General features: G+C 34.3%; 1 protein-coding gene across 9 annotated transcripts in view; it reads left to right on the top strand.

Moving 5' to 3' along the window:
* The window catches only part of BNIP2 (BCL2 interacting protein 2), a 42020-nt gene that overhangs the window by 15382 nt on the left and 13609 nt on the right, over positions 1–13029 (top strand). For 3 of the 9 annotated variants that reach the window (XM_087427929.1, XM_087427962.1, XM_087427937.1), the window contains 6 exons: positions 1336–1438; positions 2177–2308; positions 3816–3902; positions 4021–4119; positions 4871–4906; positions 7383–7430. In XM_087427929.1, the coding sequence (XP_087284055.1) occupies positions 1336–1438; positions 2177–2308; positions 3816–3902; positions 4021–4119; positions 4871–4906; positions 7383–7430 (505 nt within the window). Of the gene's footprint in view, positions 1–1335; positions 1439–2176; positions 2309–3815; positions 3903–4020; positions 4178–4870; positions 4907–7382; positions 12438–13029 lie in introns of those variants that run through there. The other 6 variants (XM_087427933.1, XM_087427940.1, XM_087427939.1 and 3 more) reach the window with 5 other exon arrangements.

The following is a 13029-nucleotide window of genomic DNA, read 5'->3' as shown; positions in this document are numbered from 1 at the left end:
TGACTGTGCTATATAGAAGTTTACCTAGGCATTGTGTAAATAGTGCCAGAATGTTAGAGGTAGTCAAAATGCAACTCACTCTGTAGAGCATGTCCTATTACCTGAAATCCTCCTAATGCTGGACAGGGGGCCACATAGGTCAAGCAGATAGAGTCATTTCCACTTAATTTACTCTCTCCCCAAATGCATTCCCCTGCTTATTTCTATAGTCTTCATTCATCTGAAAGCAAATCACTTGAATATTTGCAGTTACATTATTCTGCCTAATTTAATCTTATTCAGATGGAGAAAACAGAATAATCTGGATCAGAAAGTCCATAGACATGCATTAATTCAGCTAGTTCATAGGAAGCAAGTTGTGAGACCTGCCTCATGGTTTAAACCTCATATCTTTCAGAAATAGATCTTTATTTTTCTTAGGGGAAAATAATTAGGGCCATTTTATCCTATTGAATTACCACAGTGTGTTTTGTGACTAGGGGATTAAGAAAGGTAGTGAAGGGCCAGCCCCGTGGCTTGGCGGTTGGGTGTGCGCGCTCCGCTGCTGGCGGGCTGGGTTTGCATCCCGGGCGTGCACCGCTTCTCTGGTCATGCTGGGGCCGCGTCCCACATACAGCAGCTAGAAGGATGTGCAGCTATGACATACAACTATCTACTGGGGCTTTGGGGGAAAAATAAATAAAATTAAATTAAAAAAAAAAAAAAGGTAGTGAAGATTCTAATGTACTTGACATGTTCAAACCTTTTCAGTGCGTGTTTGTACACAAGAGAAGTGAAAGTTAAAGCAAAAATACTTATTACTGGATACAGCTTAATATCCAGAGATTCTAATTGAAACATCCACATTTTAGTACTGTTTTTCTTCACTTAGAATTATGTCAGAGATGTAGTCTTTTCTCAGTTTTTAATACCCTAAAATCTACAAAATGGTAGGCATCATTGAATGTAAAACTATTTTTTAAAAAGTACCCATTTTAACCATAAGTTACATAAGAATGTTTCATTGCAGGTGTTGTATTGTGTCTGCTTGGGTTATATCACTACATTTGTCTACTTGCTAAAATAAGGTTGGCTTTCTCATTATGCTAGTTTAAGTGGGTTTCTGGTTTTTATGCCCACCCTTTCCTCTTCAAATTTTGTTGTTCTTTTTTTGAGAAGAGGGATTTAAAGATATCTATGCAACTGTATAAGGTAACAAAAACAAAAAAAACATACTTTTGGATCCAGAAATTTGTGGAAGGTAAACCGCTATAATCTGTCAACCATACAAATGTCCTCTGAAAAATCTTCAGAGTGAAATCATTCTGGTGATTTTATCTTTGGTTTCTTTTTCAGGATATTATGGGGATGGATTAAATGCCATCGTTGTGTTTGCTGTCTGTTTTATGCCTGAAAGTGGTCAACCTAACTATAGATACCTGATGGACAATCTCTTTAAGTAAGCATATCTTCACAAAAATGTTTGGACAGAATTCTGAGTTAATTAGATCCCAATTTAAGGAAGTGAACTTCAGCTGGGTAAAAATTATAACTATCCCAGTTCTGGTTCTTTAAGTGAAACTATCTGTTTTCCAACTCGACAGAAAAATTGTCTTTTTAAAACTGGAAGGGATATTTCAGATTATCTGTTCCAACTTCTTTATTTTATATTTGAGGACACATTAAGTGTAAAGAAGTGACTTTTATCTCAAAATCACATGGCTAAGTTATATTTACCCCCAGGAAGCCATGGAACTGAGCTTTTACTCAGTTCTCTTGTATTTCCCCAGAGTCATTTTATTTCTCAACTTAGTGCAGTTTTTTAAAACTTTATTGTGGGAAATTTCAAACATATACAGAGGTAGAGAGAAGTATATTGAATGTTTCTGTACCAATCACCCACTTCCCCAATTATCAATTTATACTTCATTTTCACAATTTATACTCCCCCCACTTTATAATTTTGAAGCAAATCCCAGACATCATGTCATTTCATTTATAAACATTTCAATATGTATTTCTAAAAGATGAGAACTCTTTTTTTCTTTAAATAATCATAATACCAACTAATGCAGTTTTAAATTTTTAATTGTTTCTGCTCTCATTGAAGGGAAGGGAAGGAAATTGTATAATTTGGATAACCTAGTTTGGTTATGCAAAGCAATATTTAAGGCTTAAACTTAATTTGTTTTTACAGGTATGTTATTGGCACTTTGGAGCTGTTAGTAGCAGAAAACTACATGATAGTTTATTTAAATGGTGCAACAACTCGAAGAAAAATGCCCAGTCTGGGATGGCTCAGGAAATGCTATCAGCAAATTGATAGAAGGTATTGTAAATGCAAATTGAAAGCTAGTCTGAATGATTTTTATAATGGCCTGTTTAGATAAAATTTTATTTTCTGTTGCCATTTAAAGGCATCATGTACCTGCTTTCTAAATTACATTTATTAATTTCATAGCAAGTTTCTATTTTCTCAAGACAGTTTTTTAGAATATCATTGAGGAAATCAGTTTTGATGTGTTTGATAAAGAATAACTTTAATTCCTTAAAACAAACTTATAAAATAATTCTCTCTTTCTCCTCTTTTATACCACATTGAAATTTTCCTATAATTTACATTTTGGGAAAGGTTAGAGAACTTAGTACATTTGCTATTTTATTACATTCTGAATTTTGCCTACTTTATAGTGGTTAGCATATTTTATGTCCTTAAGATGCTTGTTTAGCTGTAATCTTTCTTTGGAATGAGCTCTGGAAGTGTATTCTGGGAGTCAGTCATCCATGTCAGTTGAAGGAACTTTGATCCTCTGATTGGTTTGATTTGACCATAGCTAATTTGAACTAGTTTAATCAACTCAGACCCATTAATGGGTTTCTCTTCATACCTAAACATGACGTTGGCTAGTTCTTGTGATTTAAAAAAATCCTAATGATCATTTTATTACAATGTGAAATATGCATGGTAAAACAGCAGTTTTTATTTGGTCATTTTAAGTTGTCTGGGATAATGCCTTTAGTCTCTTTTTTTGTGTGTGTGAGGAAGATCAGCCCTGAGCTAACATCCATGCTAATCCTCCTCTTTTTGCTGAGGAAGACCGGCTCTGAACTAACATCTATTGCCAGTCCTCCTCCTTTTTGTCCCCAAAGCCCCAGTAGTTAGTGGTATGTCATAGTTGCACATCCTTCTAGTTGCTGTATGTGGGACGTGGCCTCAGCATGGCCAGAGAAGCGGTGCGTCGGTGCGCGCCCAGAATCCGAACTCAGGCCTCCAGTAGCGGAGCGCACGCACTTAACCACTAAGCCACGGGGCCGGCCCCTGGGATAATGCCTTTAATTTTTAATCTAAGTTTTAGACTTCATTAGAATACGTTAGATCTGATTCACAGTGCCTGTTCCTGTGGTGATCTCCACTCCCACCTTTTTGTCTGCACATTGCCTTTCATGGTGTTGAAGAAGTTCATACCAGTTTCCCCCCAGTCCTGAAAAATGAAAGCAGTTTACTTCTATATTCGTTATTGGCCTCTCCCTCTGGTTAACACAATCCTGAAGACGAGTGAATGTATGCTGGGAGACATTTCATAACAGGCTGTACTGTGGACATAAATTTAGCCAAATGGAGTAAAGTTCATTTCATAGCAGTGGGAGGGACCATCAGAATTCAAGAGCGCATTTTCTTGTGCTTAGTTGTGCATCACCTCTAAATGAGAACTCTTGGATGAGGGCTTTTCAATTTTTTGTATCAACTTGCACATACTTATTGATGTCTTAACTTTTCTTCTGGCATTAGAGTTTGTAGAGCTTTTTAAATTTTCTTTTTTTTTTTTTAACTCCAGGTTACGGAAGAATCTAAAATCTCTAATCATTGTACATCCCTCTTGGTTTATCAGAACACTTCTGGCTGTTACAAGACCATTTATTAGGTAATTTTCTGAGAGCCATTGACTTTTAAAAAAAAAAACAGCAAACTCCTTGTATGAATTTCTTGTCAGTTCTGTGGGTCAGAAATATTGAGGTAATTATTTTTATTTTCTTCCATAGCTCAAAATTCAGCCAAAAAATTAGATACGTCTTTAATTTGGCAGAACTAGCGGAACTTGTCCCCATGGAATATGTTGGCATACCAGAATGCATAAAACAGTATGTTTTGTTTTATTTCTTTAATTGTATTGGATCTTTATATTTTGACGTGCAAAAGGTAAATATTTTTCCGTACTCATTCTTTCTCACTTCATGTATTATAAATATTTTGTAACTGCTCTTGTTTTTGTAACAAAGAAAAACGGGAAGAAGCCATTTTTCAACACCTTCCCCATAAGTCACCATTTTCTTCAGGCTATCAGTTGAAGAAGTAGGAGGAATTTTTTCTGGTTGTGATTCATTTATATTTTTAAAGACTGGTTACAGTTTAAGAGGTGATTTCCTGATTGGTCGGTACTAAAAAACATTCTTCAAACTTGAACATACAGCTCTCCAAATTTAAATAAATTCATCATGGCATTGAATAATCATATTACTAGAGAAATAAAATATTATTTATATCAGCCTAACCTCTGTACTTGCCAGTGGCTGGAATTTATTCTGTTTACCAAATTCCCTTACTCCTATCTCACCTTTGAAAGGACTTGGTAGAAGGCTGTTAACATAAATGCTTGAGTATCACAGTGCTGTAATATAGAAAAAAGTTTCTTTATTCTGTTAATCTGAGGTTTTAGTCTGTTTAATTGTGTCAAAGTCAGATTTCTTAAGTGAGTTTTGACTTTCTACATAGTGTATTAAATATTTTTGGTTTTGCTTGCAAACTTATATGAGTCTATTTTTAGTGCCTTTTTTTTGTTTTTGTTCATCTTAATAACATGTATATTTACTGAAATAACTCTTCCCTACCAAGGTATGAAGAAGAAAAGTTAAAAAAGAAACAAAAAAGGTATATGCACACCTTGACTGGGTTGCATCTAGACTAGTCCATTTGCATCGCACAGACTAACTTTTCCTTATTGGTTGGTTAGCTTGTAGACAAAGATAATAGCATTTGTAAATATAAACATACCCCAGAATCCAAATACAGAGTGAATCCAAAGTTCTTGGTGCTGAATATGGCTTGGATTCAGCTTGTTTTAACACCATATGTGATACCAATTAGGAATTAAGACCACAGCCCCTCCCCTCTCCTTTTTGGTATGAATACTGATAGTAAAACCAGAGAAATTACTAAAAACACTGTTTGAAAAACCAATTACTTTTAAGACCCCTCTGTTTCACCGTATTCTTTAAATCTCTAACTTGTGCTTTTGAAATATTTGTGTACTTTTTTAAGGAATCAATTTATTTCCTTGGGATTAATGATTATATTTACAATGCACATATTCTTTGGCTAACCAACATTGGTTTCCTTGTACGCTTAAATGGCCTGCTAACCAGTCAAATTTTACATGTTGATAAAATACCTAAAAGTTCAATGTACCATTTAATAGTTAAACACTCTGCTTTCCATCTTAAATTTAATTTTGAATACTTCTGCTTTGAGCATAACAAATATTATCTATTAATATCTTGGCGTAGAAGATGAAAGGCAAAGATATAAAATAGTTACCATTTTATATAGTAATTGAGAAAAGTGTAGGATTTGGATTTAACTTGTTAATGGATTTTTAAAATATTGACAATTAAGTTAGCAAAATAGTTTTAATCTTTCTTTCTTAAGAGTTAAGGTGAGAGATTTATATTTAGGTGAGAGATTTATATTTAGTTATCTTTTTGACCATTCTAAGGAACCAATTTTAAGGAACTGGAACTGAAGCATTCTTAACGTTGAACACATTTTAGCTCTGTTGATGAGCAAGAATTCAGTTGATGTAAAGAATCATTGCTTTACATTTCTATATGACACTTTGCAGTTTAACAAACTAATTTTAACATAGAGACGTGGACAGTGATTTTAGATCTTGCTAATTTTTCGTTCCTTTCTAGGCATTGGTGTGTGTTTTCCAGACAACTGGCTGAAATTAAAAATATAATCTGTAATTGTAGAATATTTTCAAGCCAGCTACTTCATGGATTTCAAAATGAATTGCTTTTGTTGATGTAATTTGCTATATTGTGCCTTTTTACAAAGCTGTTAGTATTTAATTACCTGTTAGGTAATTTAGGCATCAGAAAAAAAGTGTACCTATACTTTTTATTTAAAAGTATTGTTTGAAACCTACCACTACTATTTTATCTTGATTTTTTTTTTTTTTTTTTTTACTTTTGTTTAACTTTAGATAGAATCATTTCATATATCTTTAAGGCACTTCTTAGTTTTTATACAAAGTTTCTTTAGCCTTAAAAAAACAGTAAGTCCTTGTCAGCTGGAAAATAATATTCAAGTTGTAGAAATAGAGGGGCATGTTTTTAAAACCGGAAGTTAATAGAGGCTATGTGTCGGGGAGCTTGCTTGAGGTGAAATCTCTATGATGAGTACTGGTGATACGGAGGATACAAAACTGAGTGTTATTTTGATAAACAACATTTAAAAATATTTTTTATATTGTTATCTTGGCTTTATCACAGGCCAGGGCTTTTAGGTCTGATTCACTAATGTTCGGGTGATTATAGTAATGGAAACATATGTGAAAAGTATCTTCATATATCATACCAAAGTGTTTTAAATTCCCCTCCATCGGTAATTCAAACTACTACAAATATAATAGTAATAGATTGTTGTACATTATCTTTGAAAAGTTGTCTATAATTGTTGTGTGGTGATTACATAGTTCTTCTAATCCCCCCCTTGCCTAAATTTTGATGTGATCTCTGTGCAGTCCACTACTAATCCAGTCAGATTTTTAAACTACATCTAGATATTTCTGATTATTAAATTCTGTGGCTTCTTACTATCAAAATAAGTGAAAGGCAGTCCTATTTTAAGTGTACCAGTAAATTTTGGAGAATAATTATGGTTTCTATAAATATGCATTTTTATCACTGAGTTTAAAAATATTAATTGATCAATTGGTTTCATTAGTTGCATTTTAATATTGCAGGTAACAAAATCATTTTTAGGGAGTTGTTTTTCGCGCCCCTCTCTTATCGCTTAGATCCTTGCCCCAGCCAATTCAACATTTTAATATGCCTGTTGTCATTTGAACTTTTAATAAACTTTATGTGCATTTGTATGTAAAGTATTTTATAATCTTTAAAGAAACAACAGTCACATTTCTTGCAAGCAAGTGCCCTCTTGCCTTTAAAAGTTATCTTTCCTGGTTAGGGAAATGTTTGGTAACCTTTTTACTACGTCTGCTTCTTTGCAAAGCTTTGTTTTTAACAGAATAATATTCTACGCTAAAGATAGTCATTATTTTTAGAAAGAAAATTATATAGTTGCTGGTGTCTTATTATCTGTATTGTTTTTCATTAAACAGAGTTGATCAAGAACTTAATGGAAAACAAGATGAACCGAAAAGTGAACAGTAAGTTTGGCAATCTAGTCCAAACAAGACTGAAGAATGTGCTGATGAAGCAATGCTCTGTTTTGCATTTATAATGCATTTATTGGCCCTGTTTTTTATGTAACCTGTTACAAAATTGACTTGACTTTTTCTTAATGGACTTTTGTATAAGGGACTGTTCACTGCTGTATTGGTTTGCAAATCTCTTGAATTTAGTTCTTTACTAGCTAATTATATTGCAATCATTTTATATTTTAGATTGCTAAATAGCAAAGAACCATACTTTATGTAAAGCAATTTTTGCATTTGTTTATTGAATGATGCATCTTCTTCAGTAAAATATTTATATGCCTAACTGGTAAAGGAAAGAGATAATATATATTTTTATGTTTTTGAGCAATATTTTTTAATGTATACTTGTCTTGTGGAAGAGTATGCAGGTAAATAAGACCATGATTTTGTAAAGTGCATGTTAGAATTTTTGTTTTTGTAAATGGTTAAATACATTTCCTGGGTAGCTTAGAAAATAAAGTTGCTCATAAGATGAGGGACAGTTAAACTGGTTCTCGTGAATACCCAAAGGTCATGTACATAATCTAAGTAAATTAGTACCATCTTAAGTTTTTTTCTCAATGTGTGTTGTTTCTTAACTCAGAAGCGCAAAAACAAGTGTATTGCACACTTTTTCCTTTTTAAACTTAAAGACAAGTCAAAAAGCCATTTTTAGAACTACAGAACTTAAGAGGCTAAGAATTGGGGTTTGTATATATGTATATATGGGACATTTTATCTTCTGGACAAAAGTCAGAACTTGATAAAAATCTTAGGTTTGTTCACTAATGTGAAATAAGCTGTGTGTCCAGGGTATCACTCTCCTGAATTTGTGTGAGTGCAGTGTAGTATTCAGAGATTGTGAGGAGATATTCACTGTCACTACTTTTCTGTAGAAAACAGGGGCTGCTTTTTTAACTGCTCTCAATGTGGGCACTTTACCAAAATGCTTTCATTTCAGTTATTTGAACTTGTTAGGTGTTTGACCTAGTCAGATATGGTGTGTTTTCACATTTTCTGTTGAATCATGTTGACAGTACTGTAAATTGTTTTGTAAGTCTTAGAGCATCATTATATTACATTGTTTTGAATAATGCATTTGATATAAGCATATAAACTCCTTGTTCAGTTTGGTAAATACCTTGACTCTACATTCAAATAAATTGTACTTATGCCCCCAAACAGAACTTAATTACCCACAAAATCATCCTAAAACAACAGATTGGTCTAATATTGTGTCATATATTTGTGTGACTCATACATTTGGTAAACTTAGTACCCTCCTAATAGGATGGTCACACCATGCTCCAGCTCTTCCTATAAGGTAATTTAAAAAAGAGTGTCCTGGAGTAGCAAAAGTGAAGTGGATGAGAGCTAAGCTTTTAGGATTTATTCTATCCTAGACTGAACCCACATATGGCTTTTACTGTTGCCATTTTTAGTATAGAGTTTCTATTACAAAAGAGAATTTTCCTTTACTTTTTGTCCTCCTCAGTCATAAACTTGGCATGCTAACCTAAGTCCAGTTGTGGGAGATGCTGGAGGATTCCCACCATGAGACATTCCTCTGCAACTTCCTGACTTAACTTGGATCCAGGAGCTGTAGACAGATCCTGAACTAATGTCATTGTGGTGAATAAAGCCAAAACCATTATTGCTTGCTCAGGTCTTAGAAATACTTTGTTTTGAAAAAGCAAACTAACAATAACAACTTAGGCATTCCTTGTGAATTTACCATATGAGGATTATGAATAAAGGATCATATTGAATTTAGTTGAGATCAGAGTCTGTATTTGTAGAGTTCTGTAAGTAGTCTTGCATCACTCAAAGTGTGCTGAACTTTTTATTTTATTTTATTTTTTATTATTTTTTTTGTGTGTGAGGAAGATCAGCCCTGAGCTAACATCTGTGCTAATCCTCCTCTTTCTGCTGAGGAAGACCGGCTCTGAGCTAACATCTATTGCCAATCCTCCTCCTTTTTTTCCCCCAAAGTCCCAGTAGATACTTGTATGTCGTAGTTGCACATCCTGCTAGTTGCTGCATGTGGGACGCGGCCTCAGCATGGCCGGAGAAGCGGTGCGTCGGTGCGCGCCCAGGATCCAAACCCCGGGCCAGGAGCAGTGGAGTGCGCGCACCCAACCGCTAAGCCACACAGCCGGCCCCATGTGCTGAGCTTTTTAAATAGGTGGTTTTCCTCCACATTAATTATCCAGTTTTTCGGTTTCAACGCTTTCTTGTGTTTATTCACTTTTGCTTTTGAAAGCATTGTTCCTAACTATAGATGCAACTTGTTGCAAAAGTGATGCGTTTTCCTAAATACTTTTAAGTAGAAGTAGCCTATATTCTATTAGAACATTAACATTCAGAAGGAATGGTGATAACACTTGGGATATAAAGAAAGGGATGTGCTGTGAATCCCTAGATTAAAAGGATACCTGTTCTAACCTACATCTTAATGGGATCTGGTATAGGGATGTGCCCCATAATAAATGTTTCATAACTATAATACTTAAGATCATAACTAGAGGTTTGAGGAAAAGCATTTATTAAATTTTTTATTTGTAGTTATGTGACATTTTCCCTGTATCAGTCAATTTGAATTTTCCATTACTTTTTGAGGTGAAAGTACATATAATTGTATTATTTTATCTTTCTGCCGGGGTCATGGATCTGACTTAACTGGTTTAATTTGATGCTTCTGTCACTATTATTTGTTATACTTGGGCTCTGAGTGCCTCGTTTTAGTCAAAAGTTTCTTGTATAAAGTAATTTGATTGTGTTCTGCTTGATCATATTCCTAAGTAGCACCAAGGAAAGTCGCTATATTGACCCCACAGTTTAAGCTTAATAGTCTTTAACTTGGGGAGTGGGGTATAAAGAAATATGATTCTTAGTAGGGCCTAGCAGGGTAGTTGGAAAGGAAGATGACAAAACAAGGAAGAGAAAGAAAACTATGAGGGGGTAAAGAGTGAGCTGTTATCTAAGAGGATACTGAATGTGTCCCTGTTAAGGGAAGTACTGTGTGTGACAGCTGCTGGTCCCATTTTTTGTATCCAGCAGGAAAACCTGCAGGCTACACACAGAATAAGTGAATAAGGAGACTCTGGAGTGAAGGGGGAAAAGGCTGATGATGCCTATAATGAGAACTTATATTTTCCTCTGCTTTCTTTGTCTCTTCATACAGAAACAAGTTTCAACAGAGAGGGTCAGCAATTAACAGTGCTCAGATTACAGTTTAGGACCAGGTTATTTTTCATATTTCATGGTTGGTAAATATTAATGCAGTCTTCCAAAATGGACATCACTATTTAGTAACTGCACTGAATTCTGAAATTTGCTGGTTGACAAGTATATATTAGTAGCTAGAATTTCTTCAACTACTATTTCAGAATTTTAAAAGGTAAGGGATCTGCTTTTGAATAGAGACTTCTTGTAAATGACTATATAGCATTACTGTTTGGCTGGTTTTATGTGAGTGCTCAGGGAGTTTGGAAGTGTTTGATTTAATGCAGAAGTGGCTTTTTAGATTTCTTCAATTGACAGATAAATTAGCAATTAGGATATATTGGGTAGAAGAGGCCAGTTTCCTGATGAGATTAATAAGGTTGTATATAAGGTGACAGCTTCATCCTTCTTTTTCCCATGTTACATGTGTAAAATTGCTCACATTGCTTAATCAGAAGGGAGGAGGAGATAGGCTAAAAATAATCAATCACTACCCCATTCTATTTTGTTTTCATGCCTATTTTTTCCCCATCCTGTATTGATATTTAAGAAATGGATTCCAAATCTCAGAAGAATGGGACAGAGGAATTAATGTACTTATAAGTTAGACTGACAATTCTGTTAATCTTGTCATAGGGAACAGGAACTGTATAACTTGAGTTGCTGGGAGAAGGTCAAGAATTTAGACTTGTATGGGAGGGTGAGCTGGAAAGGAAGGTGGGAGATTAGCTACTCAGTGTTCTAATAGCACAGAAAAATTACCTAGGGAGGCTTTCATACCCCATCTTCCTGTCCCAAGATTCTGAAAGAATTAGAATCAGATCAATGGTGAGTTCCAGTAATAAAACTTTTCTTTCAAGTTCTAAGTGGTAACTGAAAATAAGGTAATGAGTTGAACAGTCAAGAGTGGCACTAAAATTTGAACAGAACTATTACTTTATTGCAACTATATATGATTGCAACTATATTAAGATCTACTTAATTTCTTATGTTTTGAGAACTACTTGAAAAGTGCTAGGAAAGTTCACATAAAGCACTTAATAACAAATCAAACACCAGGTGAAAATCAAGGGTTTAATGCTTCCAAATTAATATATTAAGCTGTTTGCTTCAGATAGCTATCTGATTCTATCTTATAAGACATTCAACAAGAGGTTAAAATATTTGCATTTTGAAATTTTTATGCATTTTCACATTGTGTGGTTAAGGAGGAACTTGGAAAATAATATTAATTAGCTACTCCACTGCACTTTTTGTGTACGGACTTGTCTAAAATTATGCCTCTTAAACAGTTTACTTACATAAACCTAGCTAGTAAATGGTGGTGGTGTTCAGGGCCATTGGCTTGCACAGCCCTTGGGACACCACTCACATAGAACACAATTCTGAGTTTGTTAGACACTAACGCACTTTGATATATATTTCAAAAATTCAAATATTTTTCTTACCATAAGTTCACATGCTGCCATTTAGACATAATTAATGTACTGTGATCATTTTACTACTCTTCAGATGATGTTGCCTAACCTAGTGCTGTCATTTTCAGTGTGAGAAATTCAGTACTGATGACTGTGTGTGCAAGATGTTGATGTGGTCCCTGTAAGAAATACTCGAGTTGGTCTTGATTTACTAAGGAGATGTAATATTTTATTTTCCTTTCACTTGTTAGGAATACAATAACTTGTATCCTGATTTGTTGCACATCATATTTTTGCAACGTTAATGAATTTAAATAAATCAATTGGAAAATTTGTTTTTGAGTCATTTTATCACATTTTTCTATCTTCCATTATGCTATTAAATTTTTACACTGAGTTATCTTTTAAGCCTTTCAAGTAGTTTTAAACCTTTACTCTTGTTTCTCTTTCTATGGTGTGGATGCTGCTTCCTGTTCTTCAAGGGGGTGAAGAGTTCACCCAGCTTTAATTTTAAACATCTTAATTATAATCAAGCTTTGTATTTCATGGTTCAGAATTATTTTAGTAGTGGGGAATCCCATGATGAAATCAGTTCAATAAGTGGCTGAAAACATGGCATAAATGAGAACTTGTTTAGCTTATAGACCTGCTCAGAGGTTCCAGTTGGTAACACTTGTTTTTGCATTTATGCCTTAATCGCTGTTCAGCTGCTTAGTGGCAAACAGCTGTACCCGTTACTGCTGTCTTTAATCCACACTTAGGATACCGTTCGGGATTATGTAAACTCAAATATGTATTGAAGTATTTGTCTTGCATTACCCACAAATTTTAAATACAAATTCTCCCAAATTAAAATTCTTTATGAATCACCAACTAAAAGCTTGCTAGGCTAAAGGAATTGCAGCCCTGTTTTGAATGGTAAAGAA

Source organism: Ceratotherium simum, chromosome 3 (assembly GCF_057802395.1).
Source record: "Ceratotherium simum simum isolate JZ-2026a chromosome 3, ASM5780239v1, whole genome shotgun sequence".
In the NCBI taxonomy this organism is placed as follows: Eukaryota; Metazoa; Chordata; class Mammalia; order Perissodactyla; family Rhinocerotidae; genus Ceratotherium; species Ceratotherium simum.
The sequence above is the reverse complement of the archived record's forward strand: the minus strand, read 5'-3'. Positions and strand labels throughout refer to the sequence as shown.